The 26,370-nt window shown below is 33.7% G+C and overlaps 3 protein-coding genes across 3 annotated transcripts in view; all 3 read right to left on the bottom strand.

Annotated features, from left to right (window-relative positions):
• Positions 1–26,370, bottom strand: part of LOC142225126 (uncharacterized) — a 979,687-nt gene that overhangs the window by 859,556 nt on the left and 93,761 nt on the right. The window lies entirely within an intron of this gene.
• LOC142224272 (uncharacterized) lies at positions 15,846–24,664 on the bottom strand. The gene is made up of 2 exons (XM_075294043.1): positions 24,590–24,664; positions 15,846–17,325 (listed from the first exon to the last, which is right to left on the bottom strand). Exon 2 carries the CDS (start codon positions 17,317–17,319, stop codon positions 16,429–16,431), a length of 891 nt encoding a protein of 296 aa, XP_075150158.1. The 5' UTR covers positions 17,320–17,325; positions 24,590–24,664; the 3' UTR covers positions 15,846–16,428.
• Positions 17,400–22,613, bottom strand: LOC142225132 (uncharacterized). Its single transcript, XM_075294909.1, has one exon. It carries the CDS (start codon positions 22,611–22,613, stop codon positions 17,400–17,402), a length of 5,214 nt encoding a protein of 1,737 aa, XP_075151024.1.

The following is a 26,370-nucleotide window of genomic DNA, read 5'->3' on the forward strand; positions in this document are numbered from 1 at the left end:
TATGGCCTCCAACGCCAGAGTTTTGCCGTGATTTGCTTCAAATTTTGCACAAGGTGTACGTTTAATGGTATCACTATGCGTGCCAAGATTGGTTAAAATCGTTTCAGATTTAGATATAGCTCCGATATATATCATTCTCCCGATTTGCACTTATATTGCTCCAAATGCCAGAGTTTTGCCGTAATTTGCTTAAAATTTTGCACGAGAGGTACGTTTAATGGTATAGTTATATGTGCCATAATTATCTTTCGCCGATTTTGACTTATGTGGCCTCAAAAGCCATGCCTTGCTTCAAATTTTGCAAAAGGAGTACGTTTAACAGTGTCGGTAAGTGTGTCAAATTTGGTTGATATCGGTTCAGTTTTAGATATAGCTCCCATATATATCTTTCGTCCGATTTACACTCATATAACCACGGTGGCCAAAGTTATACTCCCATTTACGTTAAATTTTGCTGAGATAGCAGAATTAATATTCTACCTATGCATGTCAAATTTAGTCAAAATCGGTTCAGATTTAGATATAGCTTCCATATATATATATACAATAGTTGTGGAAATATGGTAGACTGTTTCATATTTTAAACCCATTTTCAATGGGATTTTCCTCCAATCGACTGGATAGTTTCCATAGAGAATATACTTAATATGATATTTAAGTGTGTCAAGTTTGATCTAATTTGGTTCAGATTTAGATAAAGCCTTCATATATTCGTTTTTCCGGTTTATAAAAATATGGCCAAAAGTCCCACAAATTCTGTGATGATTTCCCATATCATAGTCATGTCCTAAAAACTGTAATGCCAGAATTTCCACAGAACGGTTGAGTTTTAAATAAGCCTCCAAGTCGCCCGACTTGACCAAATAATATATGATAACCCATACTTGACCACATATCTTGGCGAGATCTAACCAATATCCTTGTAAAATCGCCGCAGCTACGTAGAAAAAATTTTAAATATTACTAAAATTGTCCTATATCTCGAATACATGTATCGCCCGATAAATCATAAATGCTCTTTTGTACAATTACATTAAAATTTCTCTCGCTTCATACTTCCCATATTTTTATACCCACCACCATAGAATGGTCTGGGTCTGATAAGTTTGTCATTCCGTTTGTAAAACATCGCTTCAGAATTTCACCACTTCCAAAAATTACAAAGTTAGTATTCCACCTCCACCTAATGAAGAGGATTTAAAAAGGGATTGCCGCCATCGGATAAAATGTATTTTAATTCTACGAAAACATGTTGCACTACAGTGTCTTCTAAATTCTGCAACCAACTCTAAAAATGTTGTACTTTGTCTAAGAGGAAATCTAGCAGAAATCTAAGTAAATATCAATGTCCATTCTGTTCCCCCTCAATACAATGGTCTGACAAGTTGGTACCAAAAAAAAAAAAAAAAAACCAAGTATATACGGCCGTAAGTTCGGCCAGGCCGAAGCTTATGTACCCTCCATCATGGATTGCGTAGAAACTTCTTCTAAACACTGCCATTCACAATCGAATTACTTAAGTTGCGGTAACGCTTGCCGATGGCAAGGTATCTTAAAACCTCCTAACACCATCTTCTAAATTGTATGTAAGTCCATACGTGGTATATATTAAATAAAACAAGTAAGGAAAGTCTAAAGTCGGGCGGGGCCGACTATATTATACCCTGCACCACTTTGTAGATCTAAATTTTCGATACCATATCACATTACGTCAAATGTGTTGGGTGCTATATATAAAGGTTTGTCCCAAATACATACATTTAACTATCACTCGATCTGGACAGAATTTGATAGACTTCTACAAAATCTATAGACTCAAAATTTAAGTCGGCTAAAGCCCTAAGGTGGAACAAAATGTTAGTAAAAAAACATATGCACTAACTTATAATACCCTGTTCCACAGTGTGGAGCAGGGTATAAATATGGGATAAATTTAAATCTGAAACAATTTTAAGGAAACTTTGCAAAAATTTATTTATGATTTATCGCTCAATATATATGTAATAGAAGTTTAGGAAAATTAAAGTCATTTTAACAGCTTTTCGACTAAGCAGTGGCGATTACAAGGGAAATGTTGGTATTTTGACCATTTTTGTCGAAATCAGAAAAACATATATATGGGAGCTATATCTAAATCTGAACCGATTTCAATCAAATTTGGCACGCATAGCTACAATGCTAATTCTACTCCCTGTGCAAAATTTCAACTAAATCGGAGCAAAAAATTGACCTCTGTGGTCATATGAGTGTAAATCGGGCGAAAGCTATATATGGGAGATATATCTAAATCTGAACCGATTTCAACCAAATTTGGCACGCATAGCTACAATGCTAATTCTACTCCCTGTGCAAAATTTCAACTAAATCGGAGCAAAAAATTGGCCTCTGTGGTCATATGAGTGTAAATCGGGCGAAAGCTATATATGGGAGATATATCTAAATCTGAACCGATTTCAACCAAATTTGGCACGCATAGCTACAATGCTAATTCTACTCTCTGTGCAAAATTTCAGCTAAATCGGAGCGAAAAATTGGCCTCTGTGGTCATATGAGTGTAAATCGGGCGAAAGCTATATATGGGAGTTATATCTAAATCTGAACCGATTTCAACCAAATTTGGCATGCATAGCTATGATGCTAATTCTACTCCCTGTGCAAAATTTCAACTAAATCGGAGCGAAAAATTGGCCTCTGTGGTCATATGAGTGTAAATCGGGCGAACGATATATATGGGAGCTATATCTAAATCTGAACCGATTTCAATAAAATTTGGCACACTAGACTACATTACTAACTGAACTCCTAGTGCAAAATTTCACCCAAATTGGGGTAAAACTCTGGCTTCTGGGACCGTATTAGTCCATATCGGGCGAAAGATATATATGGGAGCTATATCTAAATCTGAACCGATTTCTTCCAAAATCAATAGGTATCTATTCTGAGCCAAAACACATACTTGTGCCAAATTTGAAGTCGATTGGACTAAAACTACGTCCTAGACTTTGATTACAAAAATGTGTTCACGGACAGACGGACAGACGGACATGGCTATATCGACTCAGGAGTCCACCCTGAGCATTTTTGCCAAAGACACCATGTGTCTATCTCGTCTCCTTCTGGGTGTTGCAAACATATGCACTAACTTATAATACCCTGTTCCACAGTGTGGAGCAGGGTATAAAAAAGATCGATCCAATACGTATATAATTCAGTTTGACAAAGTAGACATAACATTTTGACAAAATTTTCTACAGAAATAAAATTTTAACAAAATTTTCTATAGAAATAAAATTTTCACAAAATTTTCTATAAAAATAAAAATTTTGACAAAATTTTCTATAGAAATAAACTTTTGACAAAATATTGTATAGAAATAAAATCTTGGTAGATTATTTTTGGCTCGAGTGGCAACCATGATTATGAACCGAATAAAATTTGAACAAAATTTTCTATAGTAATAAAATTTTGAAAATCTTTCTCAAAATTTTGACAAAATTTTCTATAGAAATAAAATTTTGACAAAATTTTCTATATAAATAAAATTTTGACAAAATTTTCTATATAAATAAAATTTTGGTAGATTATTTTTGGCTCTAGTGGCCACCATGATTATGAACCGATATGGACCAATTTTCGTGTGATTGGACCAATTTTGGTATGGTTGTTAGCGACCATATACTAACACCACGTTCCTAATTTGAACCGGATTGGATGAATTTTGCTCCTCCAAGAGGCTCCGGAGGTCAAATCTGGAGAACGTTTTATATGGGGGCTATATATAATTATGGACCGATATGGACCAATTCTGGCACGGTTGTTAAAGATCATATACTAACACCATGTTCAAAATTACAACAGGATTGGATGAAATTTGCTTCTCTTGGAGACATCGCAAGCCAAATCTGGGGATCGGCTTATATGGGGGCTATATATAGTTATGAACCGATTTGGACCAATTTTTGCATGGTTGTTAGAGACATATAACAGGCGGATCGGATGAAATTTGCTTCTCTTTGAGGCTCCGCAACCCAAATCTGGGGATCGGTTTATATGGGCGCTATATATAATTATGGACCGATGTGGACCAATTTTTGCACGGTTGTTAGAGACCATATACCAATACCATGTACTAAATTTCAGCCGGATCGGATGCAATTTGCTTCTCTTTGAGTCTTCGCAAGCCAAATCTGGGGATCGGTTTATATGGGGGCTATATATAATTATGGACCGATGTGGAACAATTTTTGCATGATTGTTAGAGACCATATACCAACACCATGTACCAAATTTCAGCCGGATCGGATGAAATATGCTTCTCTTAGAGGCTCCACAAGCCAAATCTGAGGGTCCCTTTATATGGGGGCTATACGTAAAAGTGGACCGATATGGCCCATTTTCAATACCATCCGTCCTACATCGATAACAACTACTTGTGCCAAGTTTCAAGTCGATAGCTTGTTTCGTTCGGAAGTTAGCGTGATTTCAACAGACGGACGGACGGACGGACGGACGGACGGACATGCTTAGATCAACTCAGAATTTCACCACGACCCAGAATATATATACTTTATGGGGTCTTAGAGCAATATTTCGATGTGTTACAAACGGAATGACAAAGTTAATATACCCCCATCCTATGATGGAGGGTATAAAAACTTAGAATTCATTCTATTGAGAAATGGCACAAATCACATTGCTGTTACTAATGACCTAACACAATAGCAAAAGAAAAGCGTAAAGTAAAAGAGAAACGACCAGTCGAGCGGTTAACATGAAAAACCTATCACACACACACCCACCACACATTGTGTAAAGATTATAAATGGGAAAATGTAAGTAAACAGATCTACGAGAACAATAGCTTTCGATTTTGTACCAATCCAATCGAATGAGAATGTGTACGAAACAGTGGTAAGAATTTCAAAAAAATTCTCAACAATTTTTGAATATCGATGTCGTATTGAAAATAAAGATGAAGAGACTTCGTAGAAGCATTAATTGCAAAAATACTGAAGTAATACCTCAAAAACCTCGATATCGGTATTCGCAATCGTTGGCTAAGGTAGTAATGGAACTATGGTAACTGAATCTCACTTACATGCAGTTGTGACCAGTTCATTTGTCTACTCTCCATCATAGGTTATCTTTGTCCTGAACTATGGTAACTGAATCTCACTTACATGCAGTTGTGACCAGTTCATTTGTCTACTCTCCATCATAGGTTATCTTTGTCCTTCCGTTTGTAACACACCGAAATATTAATCTCAGACCCCATAAAAAATATATGTGGCATATAATCTGGGTTGTGGAAAAATTCTGAGTCGATCTGGTTCTTGTTGTAACGACATGTTTTCTACACTATTAGTCAGGATAGACTCAGTTGGTTACAGGGTCAGTACAAACCAATTAGATTTATTAGATTTCCAGAGAGAGAGAGAGATAGACTGTTTATTTCTTTCTTACACAAATACAATAATTTATTGACACACATTTTATACAAAAGAAATCACACAACAATGATAAATAAACAGTAAGTAGTTAAGTTGGCACAAGTCACTCTTAACTGGGCTGGGGATGGACGGACACGTCTCGGGATACTTCTCCCACTGTTGATTAAAGGGCCGGAGATCGTGCACGAGAACGCAGGATGACTGACGAAGATATTACTTTGCAGGCGTAGGGAACATAGTTTGTCTGACGAAGATTATACTTCGCCGACGAAGGGTGTCAGACGAAGATTTTACTACGCCGATCAAGGGGAAGACGAAAGTTATACTTCGCTGATGCAGTGGGAAGTGTCAGATGAAGATTATACTCTATAACAATGATAATTAAACAGGCAGGCAATAGTTTATTTGGCACACGCAGGAAGTCACTTTCATCTAGGCTGGGGATGGACGGAAGGGTCTCGGGGTACGTCTTCGAAGATTATACTTCGCTGATGGAGGGTTGTCAGACAAAGATTTTACTTCGCTGACGGAGGGTAAGGAGATGGATATCAGACGAAGGTTATACTTCGCTGATGAAATGGGAGGTGTCAGACAAAGATATACTTCCCTGATGGACGGGAAGAAGAGGAGTGTCAATACGGTTGCCACTCGTGCCAAAATTAATTTTTTTCATAATTTTATTTCTATAGTAAATTTTGCTACAATTTTATTTCTATAAAAAAATTTTGTCAAAATTTTATTTCTATAGCAAATTTTGTCAAAATTTTATTTCTATAGAAAATATTGTTAAAATTTTATTTCTATAGAAAATTTTGTCAAAATTTTATTTCTATAGAAAATGTTGCCAAAATTTTATTTCTATAGCAAATTTTGTCAACATTTTATTTTTATAGAAAATTTTGTAATTGTTTTTATTTTTTTTATTTTTTTAGAATATTTTGTCAAATATTTGTTTTTATAGAAAATTTTGTCAAAACTTTATGTCTATAGAAAATCTTATATCTATAGAAAATTTTGTCAAAATGTTATTTCTATAGAAAATTTTGTCAAAATGTTATTTCTATAGAAAATTTTGTCAAAATTTTATTTCTAAAGAAAATTTTGTAAACATTTTATTTCTATAGAAAATTTTGTCAACATTTTATTTCTATTGAAAATATTGTCCACATTTTACTTTTATAGAAAATTTTGTCAACATTTTCCTTCTATAGAAAATTTTGTCCATTTTTGTTTTATTTCTATAGAAAATGTTGTCAAAATTTTATTTTTATAGAATATTTGGTAAAAATTTTATTTCTATAGAAAATTTTGTCCATTTTTTTTATTTCTATAGCAAATTTTGTCAAAATTTGTTTTTATAGAACATTTTGCCAAAATTTTATGTCTATAGAAAATTTTAAATCTATAGAAAATTTTGTCAAACTTTTATTACTATGGAAAATTTTGTCAAAATTTTATTACTATAGAAAATTTTGTCAAAATATTATTTCTATAGAAAATGTTGTCAAAATTTTATTTCTATAGAAAATTTTGTCAACATTTTATTTCTATAGAACATTTTGTCAACATTTTATTTCTATTGAAAATTTTGTCCACATTTTATTTTATAGAAAATTTTGTCAACACTTTAATTCTATAGAAAATTTTGTCCATTTTTGTTTTATTTCTATAGAAAATGTTGTCAAAATTTTATTTTTATAGAAAATTTGGTCAAAAGTTTATTTCTATCGAAAATTTTGTCAAAGTTTTATTTCTATAGAAAATGTTGCCAAGATATGATATCTATAGAAAATTTTGTCAAAATTTTATTTCTAAAGAAAATTTGGACAATATTTTATTTTTATAGAAAATTTTGTCCATTATTTTATTTCTATAGAAAATTTTGTCAAAAATTTGTTTTTATAGAAAATTTTGTCAAAATTTTATTTCTATAGAAAATTTTGTCAAAATTTTATTTCTATAGAAAATATTGTCAAAATTTTATTTCTATAGAAAATTTTGTCAAAATATTATTTCTATATAAAATTTTGTCAAAATTTTATTTCTATAGAAAATATTGTCAAAATTTTATTTCTATAGAAAATTTTGTCAAAGTTTTATTTCTATAGAAAATGTTGCCAAAATGTGATATCTATAGAAAATTTTGTAAAAATTTTATTTCTAAAAAAAATTTTGTCAAAATTTTAGTTTTATACAATATTTTATCAAAAATTTGTTTTTATAGAATATTTTGTAAAAAATTTATTTCTATAGAATATGTGGTCAAAATTTTATTTCTATAGAAAATTTTGTCAAAATGTTATTTCTATAGAAAATTTTGTCAAAATTTTATTTCTATAGATAATTTTGTCAAAATATTATTTCTATAGAAAATTTTGTTAAAAGTTTATTTCTATAGAACATTTTGTCCATTTTTTTTTATTTCTATAGAAAATTTTGTCAACATTTTATTTCTATAGAAAATTTTGACAATATTTTATTTTTATAGAAAATTTTGTCCATTATTTTATTTCTGTAGAAAATTTTGTCAAAAATTTGTTTTTATAGAAAATTTTGTCAAAATTTTATTTCTATAGAAAATTTTGTCAAAATTTTATTTCTATAGAAAATGTTGTCAAAATTTTATTTCTATATAAAATTTTGTCAAAATTTTATTTCTATAGAAAATTTTGCACAATTTTAGTTTTATACAATATTTTGTCAAAAATTTGTTTTTATAGAACATTTTGTCAAGAGTTTATTTCTATAGAAATTTTTGTCAAAATTTTATTTCTATAATTTTCTATAGAATTATATATAGAAAATTTTGTCAACATTTTATTTCTATAGAAAATTTTGGCAATATTTTATTTTTATAGAAAATTTTGTCCATTATTTTATTTCTATGGAAAATTTTGTCAAAAATTTGTTTTTATAGAAAATTTTGTCAAAATTTTATTTCTATAGAAAATTTTGTCAAAATTTTATTTCTATAGAAAATGTTGTCAAAATTTTATTTCTGTATAAAATTTTGTCAAAATTTTATTTCTATAGAAAATGTTGTCAAAATTTTATTTCTATAGAAAATATTGTCAAAATTTTATTTCTATAGAAAATTTTGCCAAGATATTATTTCTATAGAACATTTTGTAAAAATTTGATTGCTATAGAAAATTTTGTCAAAATTTTATTTCTATAGAAAATATTGACAAAATTTTATTTCTATAGAGAATTTTGTCAAAATTTTATTTCTATAGAATATTGTCAAAATTTTATTTCTATAGAAAATGTTTTCAAAATTTTATTTCTATAGAAAATTTTGTCAAAATTTCCTTTCTATAGCAAAAATTTTCAAAATATTGTTTCTATAGAAATTTTTTTCAAAATTTTATTTCTATCGAAAATTTTGTCAAAATTTTATTTCTACAGAAAATGTTTTCAAAATTTTATTTCTATAGAAAGTTTTTCCAAATTTTATTTTTATAGAAAATTTTTCAAAATTTTATTTCGACTGAAAATTTTATCAGAATTTTATTTCTATAGAACATTTTGTCAAGATTTTATTTCTATAGAAAATTTTGTCAAAATTTTAGGTCTATAGAAAATTTGGTCAAAAAAGAAATTATACTTCGCTGAGAAGTGATTAGAATTCGCTAATGTATGGGAAAGAGATGGGTTCCAGCCGAAGATTATACTTCGTTGGCCGAGCTGCGTCGCTCTCATCTCTTTTTAGGTTTTTGTTAATTTTACTTGAAGCTGAGATTTACTCTGCATCAACTAAAATTTGGTATTACCCTTTGACGACCGTCTGAGCCGTTCCGGTGTCCAGCTACTCCTTTTATAGTCGGTTGTTCTCCCACGCACGCATCACACAGCTATTGCCATAAACAGTTGACTGCCCAAATGATTGTTGCTTTACAAATCGACTAGATGGCGCTATCCTATCTTCATTTCCGTTACATTATAAACTATAACTTCAAAGGAAACTTTATTGAATTTTCTTTCAATTTAAATAAACAAACAATAATTCAATAGGATAACTTAAAAAATTATTCTTCAATAATACTATTTGCAAAAGGATACTTTTCCATGACTTTTGTGGGCAAAAAAAATGTTATTGATGTGGATCGTTATTGATGGTATTGCAAATGGACCATATCGAACCACATTTAAATATATCCATCATATAAACCGACCGCCAGATTTGAGTTCCGGAGCCTCTTGGTACAACCAATTCCATCCAATTGAGCTGAAGTTGGGTAGATGATGTCAGTATATGTTATAACCTCTAGCCACTATATATGCATAAGTGTATAGTGGCCGTGAGGATAACTATGTGGGCTAACAAAGAATTTTTAAATTGTGACAAAGTCTTCATAAGAAAAAAAAATTCCTTGACAAACTTTATAGAACACTGTGCCCCAAGAATAATATGTTCATGTACCCATATAAGTGACAACAAGCAGTGGTGCTTGTCATCTGACATCAACGTCATCGCAAAACCACTCCAGTGTAAACTACAATGACGTCGTATTGGGTTTTCTAAAGTTTGACACCCAGTACATGAACCCATCTATCTGGAATGAAATTGAAATAGTTTTTCTTCCAAAGACGAATATGCATCGCATTCGCATCCGACCACTTACTTCGCTCTTGACGGAACAACAATGACATGAAATGAAATCACATGAATCCATCAGGAGGGAAGAGTTGAGTTCCATATACGAAGAGAGGAAGTATAGATTTCTCTGGAATGTATGTTTGATGTATTTCCTTCCGTTCGTCCGTCCGTCTCTCTCTCTCTCTCTCTCTCACACATATGCCAATTTACAAAAACATATCTATCCTCTAGAACATTCATGCAACTACACTTTACTCTATGAGTACTATACCCTCAAATAGCATAATTAATCCTGCTATGAGGCAATTCTTTCGTTTTTTCCTCGATTGCTTCCTTACAAACTTCAATCTCTGTTTGAATGACAAGGAGTTCCATAAGAAACCAAATAAAAGAAGGGAAAAAACTGAAAAACACTTTTGGCCTTTCAACAGCACTCTCGAGAATTTTTGGCGCAAGCACACAAACTAAATGCAATCAAATGTTAACAACTTTTGGGAGCTAACTACAAAGAGAGATAGAATTAATTTATGGAGAATTCAAAATTCGGCTAACTATTGTAGTTTTGCCAAATGTGGTAAAATTTTATAGAGGCAGACAGGGCTGATATGTAATGCAAAAAGTAAAGTGCTATAAATTTTGTATACCTTGCTCCTCACTATGGAACACGGGATTATAAATTAGTACATATGTTGCAACACCCAGACGGAGATGAGATAGGCACATGGTGTCATTGGCAGTAATGCTCGGGGTAGGCTCCTGATTCGATCTAGCCATATCCGTCTGTCCGTCCGTCTGTTTGTGAATACAGTTTTGTAGTCAAAGTCCAAACTATTCACATTTTCCTTATAAAATAGTCACTGCTAAGTCGTAAACTTAAGAAATGATTCAAATTCTCCTATATGTTACCTCTAATACATATCCATCCACCGATACATCACAAATGCACTTTTTTCATGATTTTATTTCTATGGTAAATTTTGTCACAATTTTATATCTATAAAAAATTTTGTCAAAATTTTATTTCTTCGAAAATTTTGTCAAAATTTTATTTCTATCGAAAATTTTGCCAAAATTTTATTTCTATAGAAAATTTTGTCAAAATTTTATTTCTATAGAAAATGTTGCCAAAATCTTATATCTATAGCAAATCTTGTCAATATTTTATTTCTATAGAAAAATTTGTCAACATTTTATTTCTATATAAAATTTTGTAATTTTTTTTTATTTCTACAGAAAATGTCAAAATTTTATTTTTATAGAATATTTTGTCAAAAATTTGTTTTTATAGAAAATTTTGTCAAAACTGTCTATAGAAAATTTTATATTTTTGAAAATTTTGTCAAAATGTTATTTCTATAGAAAATTTTGTCAAAATGTTATTTCTATAGAAAATGTTGTCAAAATTTTATTTCAATAGAAAATTTTATTTCTATAGAAAATTTTGTCAAAATTTTATTTCTAAAAAAATTTTTGTCCATTTTTTTATTTTTATAGAAAATTTTGTCAACATTTTATTTCTATAAAAAATTTTATTTCTATAGAAAATTTTGTCAAAATTTTGTTTCTATAGAAAATTTTGTCCAAATTTTATTTCTATAGAAAAATTTGTCAAAATTTTATTTCAATAGAAAATTTTGTCAAAATTTTATTTCTATAGAAAATTTTGTAAACATTTTATTTCTATAGGAAATTTTGTTAACATTTTATTTCTATTGAAAATTTTGTCCACATTTTACTTTTATAGAAAATTTTGTCAACATTTTAATTCTATAGAAAATTTTGTACATTTTTGCTTTATTTCTATAGAAAATGCTGTCAAAATTTTATTTTTATAGAACATTTGGTCAAAATTTTATTTCTATAGAAAATTTTGTGAAAGTTTTATTTCTATAGAAAATGTTGTCAACATTTTATTTCTATAGAAAATTTTGCCAAAATTTTGTTTCTATAGAACATTTTGTAATTTTTTTTTTTATTTCTATAGAAAATGTTGTCAAAATTTTATTTTGATAGAATATTTTGTCAAAAATTTGTTTTTATAGAAAATTTTGTCAAAGTTGTATGTCTATAGAAAATTTTAAATCTATAGAAAATTTTGTCAAAATTTTATGTCTTTAGAAAATTTTGTCAAAATGTTATTTCTATAGAAAATTTTGTCCCTTTTTTATTTCTATAGAAAATTTTGTCAACATTTTATTTCTATACAAAATTTTGTCAAAATTTTATTTCTATAGAAAATTTTGTCAAAATGTTATTTCGATAGAAAATTTTGTCAAAATTTTATTTCTATAGAAAATGTTGTCCATTTTTTTTATTTCTATAGAAAATTTTGTCAACATTTTATTTCTATAGAAAATTTTGTCAACATTTTATTTCTATAGAAAATTTTGTCAAAATTTTGTTTCTATAGAAAATTTTGTCAAAAGTTTATTTCTATAGAAAATTTTGTATTTTTTGTTTATTTCTATAGAAAATGTTCTCAAAATTTTATTTTTATAGAATATCTTGTCAAAAATTTATATATTTCTCATAATGTTTTACTAACATTGTGTTCCGCCCTAGGGCATTAGCCAATTTAAATTCTGTGGACTTATGACAAAACCCTCTAAATCGAGATATGATAATTTCTCAAAAAATGTATGTTGTGTGTAGTTTGTGAAAGTGCATCTTTCTGTGTTTACAGGTTTTCAATATCTGCCCTAGATCGGGAAATACAGAATGGTGAAAACAACATAAATCGCGAAATTTTTAAGTTTAATTTCGACAGAACAACATATCTCATCATATATTGTAAAATAAAATGATATGATACTTGTATGATACTTTTGACAAAACAACATAAGTCCACATAAGATTTGTGTAATTGACCAATTTTACGAAACAACATATTTCGAGTCATGGTGTTTTGTCGAAAAAACAAATTAAAATAAACGCATATTTAACTTCAGTTATGTTATTTTTTAGTCCAAATATGATCAGGATTCAATGCGATAAAACACCATAAATAAAATTTGGAAGTTCTTCCAAGGACACAACTTTAAAAGCACTTCCAGAAGATGCACTCCCAATGATGTTCTTTATTTTAACTACCCAGGAAGTTCTTTTGATTCAATTTTTTATATCTTGTTTTTTTCATACTTTTAATGGGTAATTTTAACTTTTTTGTTTCAAATAGGTTAAAAACAGAATAAGAATTCATAAAATGGTACAAATCATTTAAATTTTGTCGAAAAAAAATTCTAAATCCAATCTGAAACAAGTATATACGGCCGTAAGATCGGCCAGGCCGAAGCTTATGTACCCTCCATCATGGATTGCGTAGAAACTTCATCTAAACACTGCCATCCACAATCGAATTACTTAAGCTGCGGTAACGATTGCCGATGGCAAGGTATCTTAAAACCTCCTAACACCATCTTCTAAATTGTATGTAAGTCCATACGTGGTATATATTAAATAAAAAAAGATCGATCCAATACGTATATAATTCAGTTTGACAAAGTAGACATAAAATTTTGACAAAATTTTCTACAGAAATAAAATTTTCACAAAATTTTCTATAGAAATAAAAATTTTGACAAAATTTTCTATAGAAAGAAAATTTTGACAAAAATTTCTACAGAGATAAAATTTTAACAAAATTTTCTATAGAAATAAAATCTTGGTAGATTATTTTTGGCTCGAGTGGCAACCATGATTTTGAACCGAATAAAATTTGAACAAAATTTTCTATAGAAATAAAATTTTGAAAAAAATTTCTATAGAAATAAAATTTTGACAATGATGAAAATGTTATTATGAACCGAAAAATATTTTAACAAAATTTTCTCTAGAAATAAAATTTTGACAAAATTTTCTATAGAAATAAAATTTTGGTAGATTATTTTTGGCTCTAGTGGCAACCATGATTATGAACCGATATGGACCAATTTTTGTGTGATTGGACCAATTTTGGTATGGTTGTTAGCGACCATATACTAACACCACGTGCCTAATTTGAACCGGATCGGATGAATTTTGTCCTCCAAGAGGCTCCGGAGGTCAAATCTGGAGAACGTTTTATATGGGGGCTATATATAATTATGGACCGATATGGACCAATTCTGGCACGGTTGTTAAAGATCATATACTAACACTATGTTCCAAATTACAACCGGATTGGATGAAATTTGCTTCTCTTGGAGACTTCGCAAGCCAAATCTGGGGATCGGCTTATATGGGGGATATATATAATTATGAACCGATGTGGACTAATTTTTGCATGGTTGTTAGAGACCATAAACCAATATCATGTACCAAATTTCAGGCGGATCGGATGAAATTTGCTTCTCTTTGAGGCTCCGCAACCCAAATCTGGGGATCGGTTTATATGGGCGCCATATATAATTATGGACCGATGTGGACCAATTTGTGCATGGTTGTTAGAGACCATATAACAATATCATGTACCAAATTTCAGCCGGATCGGATGCAATTTGCTCCTCTTTGAGGCTTCGCAAGCCAAATCTGGAGATCGGTTTATATGGGGTCTATATATAATTATGGACCGATGTGGACCAATTTTTGCATGGTTGTTAGAGACCACATACCAACACCATATACCAAATTTCAGCCGGATCGAATGAAATATGCTTCTGTTAGAGGCTCCACAAGCCAAATCTGAGGGTCCCATTATATGGGGGCTATACGTAAAAGTGGACCGATATGGCCCATTTTCAATACCATCCGACCTACATCGATAACAACTTCTTGTGCCAAGTTTCAAGTCGATAGATTGTTTCGTTCGGAAGTTAGCGTGATTTCAACAGACGGACGGACGGACGGACATGCTTAGATCGACTCAGAATTTCACCACGACCCAGAATATATATACTTTATGGGGTCTTAGAGCAATATTTCGATGTGTTACAAACGGAATGACAAGTTAATATACCCCCAACCTATGATGGAGGGTATAAAAATTGTGCATTTTTGAAAATATTTTAGGTCAAACGTTTCCGACAAACAATAAAAATTATTTATTTGCCAAAATATCACAGATTTTTTTAATTTATATCCAAAACATTGAATTCGGATCACACCTAAAGAAGTGATGCAAATTCAATGCAACGGCTGTCGAAATAGAGGACTCCCGTCCTATGACAAGCCCATGTTAAATTCATCGCTTCTGCATCAATTTTGCACCACTTCCGGATTCAAAAAGAATATTTTCATTACTTGTTTGGCGACGATGTTTTTTGCTGGGTAGGTTATTATACTCTCCACCATAGGGTGGAGGAATATTAACCATTCCGTTTGTAACACATCGAAATATTGTTCTAAGACCCCATAAAGTATATATATATATATATATATATATATATATATATATATATATATATATATATATATATATATATATATATATATATATATATATATATATATATATATATATATATATATATATATATATATATATATATATATATATATATATATATATATATATATATATATATATATATATATATATATATATATATATATATATATATATATATATATATATATATATATATATATATATATATATATATATATATATATATATATATATATATATATATATATATATATATATATATATATATATTGTTTAGGTGGGACAGTAGTGAAGCACAACTGGAGGAGGAATGAAATACTTCTCGGAGCCAAAACAAAGACCTGCGCTATTGTAGTTTTTGTTTCTCCAAACGAATTGAAATGTGTCCAAATTAGAAGAACGTGAAGAATTATGGAAGAATAAAACAATATTTTGTTAGGATTGCAAAGATGAGAGAGGATTTATTTCTAGTCTTGTTACCAGTGCGAAAGATGAACAACGATAGATCATACAATTCAATTTTTTATCGGAAGTTCTATCTTCAGCATGAGTATCGATGATTTCGTTAAAATACATTTCAACTATAATCGATAATTGACTTTAGATACTTGGAATAATTGGGAATTATTCGCTTAGTTTTCAGGAATTTAAAGTAAACTACTTTAAGATAAAATTATACTATTATGTAAAAATACTATTTATGCATTTTGGCATAAACAATGCCGCCCGCCTTGATGTAAGGATACGAAAGAAATCATAGTTCTCATGCTTTAGATACTTTACTTATGTAATGAGCAATTCAAAAAATAAAAATGTTAAGAAAAATGAAACCGTAAAGACAATGAATTCAAATTGAGAGCTTAAACGTATATGTACAAAAATTCATATAAGTTCACTTTTTGGTTCTTAAAACTATGATAATGTATAAATACAAATTTTGTTATTAAGTAGTTTACATAATTTCTTTGTTTCGGAGGTAGAGAGTTGTGAGTGCTATATTATACATGTAGGGATTAATCAGAACAGAGACCATATAAGGTCCATCCGAATATAGTATTTTGAGCGGTAGGAAGCCCACTGCGGTTTAGTATTCCCTCGCTGACTATATTAGAATATATATCTACTCCAAGAACAATATCGACTGGTGCCGATCGATAAAACTCAGGATCAGCTAAAACTAGATTATTAAAGTGTTTTAAAAAAGAATTGGATACGGAACGACGAGGAGTAGTACTGGAGACCCGATTATTGGTTTTGAGGATTGCCTGTAGTTGGATTTCAGGATTGTATGTGGATATTAAAGTGAGCGGACATATCGATTCGGTGTCGAGTGTCAAAATGGTCAAAGCCAATTTATCAACAATCCTCGTAGATATATAGCTGGATCTAGCACCAGAATCGAGAAGACATCTCACTTTATGTGTTTGTCCTTTGCAGACGATTTTTACCACAATCGTGGGTAGCAGTGTGATGGAGTTCTGTCGTAGAATGGCGGATAGAGAAGTTTTCTCAGTTGTGGTGTTTGATCGATTGGATAATGTGTTTCTCTCTTCGTTGTTTTGAGAAACGGATCGGTTGGACGATGATTTCGTATGCTTGGTAGAGTCTCTTTTCCGTGAAGTCGATTGTTGTTTTTGGAGCCTAGGGTTAGTGTGGATTAACGTGTGGTGCTTTTCGTGACAGATTTTACAACCTGTTCTGGTAAAGCAAGATCCTTCAGAGTGTGTATGTGCCAGACAATTTATACAGTACCCATAAGATTTAACAACGTGCTCCCGTTGGTTGACGTTCATGGATAGAAACCGACGGCATTTCCGTAAAGCATGTGGACACCTGCAAAGCCGGCAGAGGTATTGCTGTTTTCCGTTCGGTTTAGTTTTACGTTTGAGACGGTGAGAAGGCATTGTATACTGCAACAGACAAAGGCGTTGAAAAAAATGGATTCTATGAATAAAGTGCGGTTGACAAGAGTTCAGTTTGTGAATTAAGAGTTGTTAGGAGGCAATATGACCAATTTAGTTATAGGTCTGGTAATTATACCACGTTCAGTTCGGATGTCGGCAACCCGAACCCTATTATCACTTCCAGCAAATGTCTTCACTATACGACCAAGTCGCCACGCGTTTGGAGGCAGGTTTTCATCTCGTACAACAACAAGCATATCTTCTTGAAGGTTTTCGGATGGGGTTTTCCACTTTTGGCGTTTATGGAGCTCCTTTAAATATTCATTTTTCCATCGTATACAAAATTCTTGATGAATGGATTTCATTTTTTGCCATCTGTTTACTAGGGAGAGAGAAGTTTCTCGAATATTCGGATCTAAGGGGGCTAGGATAGGCGAACCAATGAGGAAATGACCTGGTGTCAGAGCATCGAAATCGTCAGGATTCTGCGACATCGGGGAGAGGGGACGAGAATTCAAACAGGATTCTATGCGCGATAAAAGAGTCAGAAACTCTTCAAAGGTATGCTTGGAATTTGCAGCAATTTTGCGGAAGTGTAGCTTGAAACTTTTGACCCCTGCTTCCCAGAGACCTCCCATGTGCGGCGCTCCTGGCGGGATAAAGTGCCATGAAATATTCTGGTGTGCATAATTGGAGAGAATAGCCTGTTTCGACGTTTGCAAAAATTCCCTGGCAATGATTTTTGATGCTCCGACGAATGTGGTGCCATTGTCGGAATGAAGATGTAGAGGACAACCACGACGAGAGACAAACCTGCTAAAGGCGGCTAAAAATGTTGAGGTGGAAAGGTCAGATGTCGCCTCCAAATGAATGGCCTTAGTTGAAAAGCACACAAAGACGCATACGTATCCTTTACTGATACGACATGCTCTACCACTATAACTCTTAATGTCGAACGGTCCCGCGAAATCTAAACCAGTGTGGGCAAAGGGACGAGTGATGTCTACTCTCTCTGGAGGCAAAGCGGACATTATCTGGGTCTGACAACGACGTTTATAAATTACACAAGTTTTACAATTATGTATAGTAGTCTTTATCAGGTTCTTAACCTTGGGGATCCAGAATTGCATCCTGAGTAATCTGAGCACTAATTGGTTCCCTCCATGTAAAGAAATATCATGAATAAAACGTACAAGTAGACGAGCATATTGACAATTGTAGGGAAGCAGTACCGGATGTCTCTCATTATAGCTTAACGATGGTGCTGAGGCGAGTCTTCCACAGAGTCGTAGAATACCCTCAGAATCGCAAAATGGATTCAGATTTAAAATTGGACTCGCCTTGGGAACTGGCATCTTGGAAAACAAGGCCTTATACTCATTTGGGTAATAAGCCCTTTGACTTACGGATATAAGCCGATTTTGGGTCATAATGATCTCCGAAGGTGATATGTCCGTTGAAATAATGTGATACCTGGATCGATACTTGGGATGTGTGCGGAAATAGAAACGATACATATACGAAATGACTCGTATAGCTTTGGGAAGTGAAGAGAAATGATCGAGGACATCTTCAAAGCTCTGGAAGTAATTAAAATTGACCCGTAAAGTCCTTTTCTCAATATCGAGACTCTCGCGGTCTCTATTGGCCCACTTCGGCCAATTGTATTCACTCTTTCGGAGCCAATCGGGACCCTGCCACCACAGCTGGTTGTCTATAATTTCCTGGGGGTATATGCCCCGGCTGGCTAGGTCGGCAGGATTGGACTCAGAACTGACATGTGACCAATGGGAAGGGTCAATGACCTCAACGATCTTGGAAACCCGGTTGGCAACGAAGGTAGTCCAAGAGCATGGGGCCTTAGCTAGCCAAGAAAGGACGATAGTAGAATCTGTCCAGCAAAATGTAGAATAATTAGTTATATTCAATTGAGGGATGATGGAATCAATCATTTCTGCCAACAATGTGGCACCGCAGAGTTCCAAGCGGGGAATAGATAGGGTCTTAATAGGTGCGACCCTGGTTTTGGACGCCACCAAATTCGTGGATATCAAATCGCCTGAGGATATGCGAACATATAGGACAGCAGCGTACGCTTTCTCCGAAGCGTCACAAAACCCATGGAACTGGACCTCATTTCCCGGGACATATCGAAACCACCGGGGAATCTTAATCGAATTAATAATCGGATAATTTAACTGGAATAGCTGCCATTGAGATAGAGTATGTGGAGATATCCGTTCGTCCCAATCAGTTTTATCCATCCAAATTTTCTGCATAATCATTTTGGCAATGACAATGCAAGGTGAAAGCCATCCCGCCGGATCGAACAACTTAGAAATTCGAGACAACACCTCCCGCTTAGAAAAGGTATTATCCTCGGAAAAGCCCTCCACATCAAAGAAAAAGGAATCGGACAGCGCATTCCAACGGATCCCTAAAGGTTTCGCGGTACTTCTATTGTCCAATTGAAGGAAATCACCGCAAAGCAAATCATCATGAGGTATATCGGCGAGGATATCCTTCGAATTAGCCGTCCACTTCTTCATGGAGAATCCAGCCGATTCCAACGCTTGCACTAGCTGTTGTCTGTATAGTTTGGCATCATCAATTGAATGAGCGCCCACCAGTGCATCATCGACATACATAGAATTCCGGAGGATGTCACTGGCCAAAGGATAAATATCTTGTACATCGTCCGCTAATTGCAAAAGAGTACGGATCGCTAAGTATGGGGCACAGTTCACCCCGAATGTGACGGTCTTCAACTCGTAATCTTGGATAGGACAATCAGGATGGAAGCGGAATATTATGCGCTGGAATGGAGTATGACGGGGGTCAACTAGAATTTGGCGATACATTTTAGTGATATCACCGTTAAAAACGAATCGAAAAAATCTCCATCGCAACATAAGAAGGGTTAAATCATTCTGTAGCGTCGGTCCAATGTGTAAGATATCGTTGAGACTTAACCCATTGGATGTTGGGAATGAAGCATTGAACACAACTCTCACCTTAGTGGTTGTGCTTTCCGGTTTTATCACCGCGTGGTGCGGCAAATAATAACAAGTTGAAGACCCCGCCGGATCCGTAGGGGATATCGCATTCATATGTCCCAGATTAATATATTCCCTAAGGACATTATCGTATTCTTCTTTGAACTGAGGTGCTCGAAGGAGTCGCGCCTCGTTTCTGTAGAACCGGGCAGCCGCGTTGTTTCTTGAGAAGCCGATGCTACTTCTTCCAGAAGAATTGTCCTTAAACGGGAGTGAAACCACGTATCTTCCATTTGAAGTACGCCTTGTCGTTCGACGGTATAAGTCCTCGCAAAATTGGTCGGATGGAGATAGGAACCTTCTTCTCGGGAGTTCCTCTACCTCCCAAAAACGTGTAAGCTCATCCGATAAAGATATTTCGCTAAAATGAGCGAATACGGAGGAAGACGTTTTGGAGGATTCGACAGCCACAGGACCCGTAAGGATCCATCCAAATACTGTCTCCTGAGCCATCAGGGAGCCACAAACCTTATTCCGAACCCCTGTCAACATAATTGACGGAAAAATATCTCCTCCCAACAAAATATCGATTTTAGAGCTCTGAAAGAAATTAGGGTCTGCTAATGGAATGTTCGGAAGACTACTGTTAAAATCAGCCTCGATTGTACTAGAAGGTAGCGATCCGGACAAATATGGCACAACCAACGCCGATGTCGGTATTTCTATCTCGTCATCAGTGGTAGAACCTAAGACGAACGTGCACTGCTTCTGTATAGAAGCCGAGATCGTGTTATTGAGACCTGTCACTCGTGCACAGACCCGTTTGAATGGTAGTCTCATTGAGTTGAATAACTTCTCGGATATAAAGGTGCCCTGAGAACCAGAGTCTACCAAAGCTCGGGCACCGTATGAAAGCCCATTATAGCATACTCGTACCAGGGCAGTCCCCAGCAAAACATTACTTGAGCCTGTGGCAAAGCAAGTTTGGATATTGTTTTCGGGATAATTGGTGGACTGTAAAGACGATGATGATGACGGATGAAGAAAACGATCAGAAGATACATTGGAGGTAATAGGCTGGGTAACTGATGACTGAGTAGTAGTCTCTGTAGATGTAGAAGGAGAGTTCACTACATCTTTGTGTAGCAGTGTGTTGTGTTTCTTGCCGCACTTGTAGCAGGAAAACTTACTGGTGCAATTTTTCAAAGAGTGAACTTTGGAAAAGCAATTCAAACATAAACCACCTTTCTTAACCGCAGATAGCCTCTGGGTTTGTGGCATTTGGAGAAATTTGGGGCATTTGCGAATGACGTGAGCCTCTTTAGGGCAAAAAGGACATTTTGGCTCCACGACATTTTGCTGAAACGTGCGAACAGTGCCCGAATTCGGCCTAACGTTCGAGCTCAAAGACGCTCTATTATTCGGTCTAGATGAATGACTAGATGAATCCCCGGATCTCCTCAATTCGGATACGGATTCAAGAGTACGATGACGATTTGTCAAAAAAATGTCCAGACCAGACCATTTCGGTATAGACGTCTTATCAAGCAGCGTCTGCTCCCATAAAGTAAGCGTAGAATTCGGTAGGCAATTGGAACATACAAAAACAAATATGGGGTCCCAACTTGCCACATCGATCTCGTATAGTTTGAGCAGCGCGATACACGAATTAATGTCCCTTTGTAACACCTTGAGTGAATTGGCCGATTCGGTAGATATAGCCGAAAGTCCGAATAGCTTCTTAAGTTGTAAATTGACGAGCACTCTCCTGTTCTCGTAGCGCGAATAGAGGCTGGACCAGGCAATAGAAAAACTCTCACTTGTAAGTGGCACTTTGGATACAATATCATTGGCCTCACCCCTAGTTCGTTGGTTCAAATGGAAAAGTTTTTCCACCAAACTGAGCCTAGGATTCTTTATACAGGTGGCCTCAAAGATGTCACGGAATGTAGGCCAGGAAGAATAGTCCCCGGAAAATGTTGGAATTTCACACGGAGGCAACTTTAAGCCAAAACTAGAATCCGGATTTGTTTGGGCACCCGGTATTACCGTCAGCTCCTGTATCAGTTCACGAATCTTAGTGCTACATCTGCAGTAGGTCACATAAGCACTGGTGTACTTATGTCTGACTGTAATAAGCTCCTGGTTCTCCTCTTTCGTTTCGGTAGCGGCATCTTCGTCCACGTCCTGATCCGACGCTTCGATATCTACCAAACATTGCTCGTAGGAGAACTTGAGTCTCTCCCATATCGAAACCAGCTCCTCCTTATGCACCTCTAACGCATGGACGGAGTTCATGGGAAACTCTTTGTCATTCAAGTTAGCCTCGAAGACCACGAGTGTGTCCGCTATACGAATAAACCTCGCAAGGGACATGGCCGATAACAAGGACGATTGGAATTTGTCGATAATCAGGAATCCGGTATGGGTAAACCCAGAGAAACTGCCTGACCACGATACAAAATGTCACGAAACTATAAACCGAATGATCCGAAATTAAACGTCAGGCACCCGTGACACTTCGTTCCACGGAAGTACAGATCGGCTAAGAATGGGCCCCTTATCGCAAGCTTACTCACAGATCGGAATAACAAAGCGAAACAAAGATAGCGTAATGAATTCAATTGTTAAGGTATTCCAGCATTTATCCATACAAGAAAAATCATATCATAAGCGCTTAGTATAAACGAAATAATAACCAAGCCAATAGCCTTCTATATTTATTATAATCCCAACTATTATAAATATCCAAACAAATAATAAATAGATCTCGATCCACAGATACAACCTATTGCGGACATCCACTTTGGAAAAAGTTCGTTGGGAAACTGTCTGATAATTAAAGGGAAACAAGATACTAGATTGTTCGAGTCATTGACCTTCAAAATTAAGGGAACGAAATGGAATGGTCCACTTTGATGAGTAGATTCCATAAAATAGCAATACGATTCTCCATAAAAAGTGTAAAATAATAATCAAAACAAACTCAGACTACGAGAACAAAATAATCCATGAGACAATCCAGTCTGTTTTGATGTGTGCATTCCGCAAAATAGAAAAAGAATCCTCATAAAAAGAGGAAAGTAAGAATCAAAACAAAACCCACTCTATGGGAATTTTCATGTGTGGATCTTACAAAATAATAATAGCAATCCCCAAAAAAGAGGAAAATAATTACCAAAACAAAACTCAGGATACGGGAACAAAATAATCGATGGCTCACAATGCAGTTTGTTTTGATTTGTGGGTTCCACAAAATAGTAATGAGAACTACTTATAAAAAAGAAAAACCATAATCAAAACAAAACGCAGTTTACAGAATGAAATGCCCTTATGTGTGTATTCCACCAAATAGTCATAAAAATATTCATAAGAAGAGGACAATAATAATGGAAACAAGACCCAACAGAATCTCCTTATGTGTAGTGTAAATATGAGAATTGGGAAAAAGTCAACAAATTATGAAAATGGAAGATGAGTAGTAAACTACGAGAATCTGAATGAAGAAGAACAAAGTTCTCGTTCTAAAGCGCTCTAGCCTTAAGAGAAATGGATCAAGAATCTTAAGACGACATAAGAGCAGCATTAGCATAAGAAAATCTCCATCGACTCTGGAGAGTAATGAAGCGGTATATGTGAGTTACTTAAAGAAATATTAACAGGGATATTCTCTGTAAACGGTATAAGGGGTCTGCTAAGATGGGGGGTCATACATACATATATCAAGAGCGCTGTAAAAGACAAAATGTGGGCAAACATACATAAGTCTTCATACAGCTATTGTTACAAGTTCTGGCACCAAATTTGCTATTGTGGAATTAATGTTACGAGAAATTTATTATATTAATGGACTATGTTAGGATTCGGTCCACAAATAAATTTCATACAGTACAGTAATGCAAAATATCCAACTCATATAAAAATCCATCCGAGCACTCTAATAGCGTTTTTGCAAGCAGTGTTTTTTGAGGACTCACCAAATTATCTCATTGATATATTCCCGTTCCAAAAATATTGCCGATTTATACTCTTAGATCATATGCACCTTGTGTCAATACTTCATGTTCGATATGCAGTTACAGGGCCCCTGTCCGATAAAATCCGCAATTCTCAAAAATACTCCTTACAATTTTTCCAATTACTTCAGAAATATTAACAATATACTACGAACTTTTCCAAATTTACAATCTATCGAAATTTACAACGCACGTGGTACACTTATTCGCACTCCACTCATATATGAACTGCCGAACAAAGAAAATATGTAAACTGACCTGTTAGAATTTGAAGATGAGTGATGGAGAGTGAGCACTGGTAGAAATCTCTCAGAGTATTTCCTAGGCGATGATGTCTCCAAAAGTACACACACTTATCCGGTTCGAAGGACCAAATGTTTAGGTGGGACAGTAGTGAAGCACAACTGGAGGAGGAATGAAATACTTCTCGGAGCCAAAACAAAGACCTGCGCTATTGTAGTTTTTGTTTCTCCAAACGAATTGAAATGTGTCCAAATTAGAAGAACGTGAAGAATTATGGAAGAATAAAACAATATTTTGTTAGGATTGCAAAGATGAGAGAGGATTTATTTCTAGTCTTGTTACCAGTGCGAAAGATGAACAACGATAGATCATACAATTCAATTTTTTATCGGAAGTTCTATCTTCAGCATGAGTATCGATGATTTCGTTAAAATACATTTCAACTATAATCGATAATTGACTTTAGATACTTGGAATAATTGGGAATTATTCGCTTAGTTTTCAGGAATTTAAAGTAAACTACTTTAAGATAAAATTATACTATTATGTAAAAATACTATTTATGCATTTTGGCATAAACATATATATATATATATATATATATATATATATATATATATATATATATATATATATATATATATATATATATATATATATATATATATATATATATATATATTCTGGGTCGTGATGAAATTCTGAGTCGATCTAAGCATGTACGTCCGTCTGCTGAAATCCCGCTAACTTCCGAACGAAACAAGCTATCGACTTGAAACTTGACACAAGTAGCTCTTATTGATGTAGCCCGGATGGTATTGTAAATGGGTCATATCGGTGCACTTTTACGTATAGCCCCCATAAACGGACCCCCAGATTTGGCTTGCGGAGCCTTTAAGAGAAGCAAATTTCATCCGATCCGGCTGAAATTTGGTACATGGTGTTAGCATTTGGTCTCTAACAATTCTATAAAAATTGGTCCACATCGGTTCATAATTATATATAGCCCCTATAAACCGATCCCCAGATTTGGCTTCCGGATCCTCTAAGAGAAGCTAATTTCATCCGATCCGGTTGAAATTTGGTACATATCGCTAGTGTATTTGTATCCCCATATTTGACCTCCGGAGCCTTTTAAAGGAGAAAAATTCATCCGACCCGGTTGAAATTTGGTACATTTCGCTAGTGTATGGCCGATAACAACCATGCCAAATTGGTCCGTATCGATCTATATTATATATAGCCCCCAAATAAACCGATCCCCAATCACAGAAAAACCACGATTGCCACTCGAGCCAAAAATAATCTACCAAAATTATATTGACATAGAAAATTTGTCAAAATTTTATATTTCTATAGAAAATTTTGTCAAAATATAATTTCTATACAAAATTTTGCAAAAAATTATTTCTATAGAAAATTTTGTCAAAATATAATTTCTATAGAAAATATTGTCAAAATTTTATTTCTGTAAAAAATTTAGTCAAAGTATTATTTCTACAGAAAATTTATGAAGCATTTCATAGTTGGAGAGGAATATTTTGCAAAATCTTCCAAAACATCAAGAATTCTACCAATCTAACAAACAGTAAAAAATCTGCCATATTTGGTAGACTCGTATTCATAATTGTATATATCCCCCATATAAACCGACCCCCATATTTCAATTCTGGCTCTATAATTACAGCACAAAAGTTCATATCGGTTCGTAATTATTTCTTCCCTATATATACCGGTCAAGAATTGAATATATACGTATTTAATCTACCTTTCTTTTGTCTACTATATATCCCGTA

Source organism: Haematobia irritans, chromosome 2, assembly GCF_050003625.1.
Source record: "Haematobia irritans isolate KBUSLIRL chromosome 2, ASM5000362v1, whole genome shotgun sequence".
Lineage (NCBI taxonomy): Eukaryota > Metazoa > Arthropoda > Insecta > Diptera > Muscidae > Haematobia > Haematobia irritans.

Coding starts and splice junctions, on each gene's coding strand:
- LOC142224272 (XM_075294043.1), bottom strand. CDS start 17,319: ATGCCTTCTCACCGTCTCAAACGTAAAACTAAACCGAACGGAAAACAG.
- LOC142225132 (XM_075294909.1), bottom strand. CDS start 22,613: ATGAACTCCGTCCATGCGTTAGAGGTGCATAAGGAGGAGCTGGTTTCG.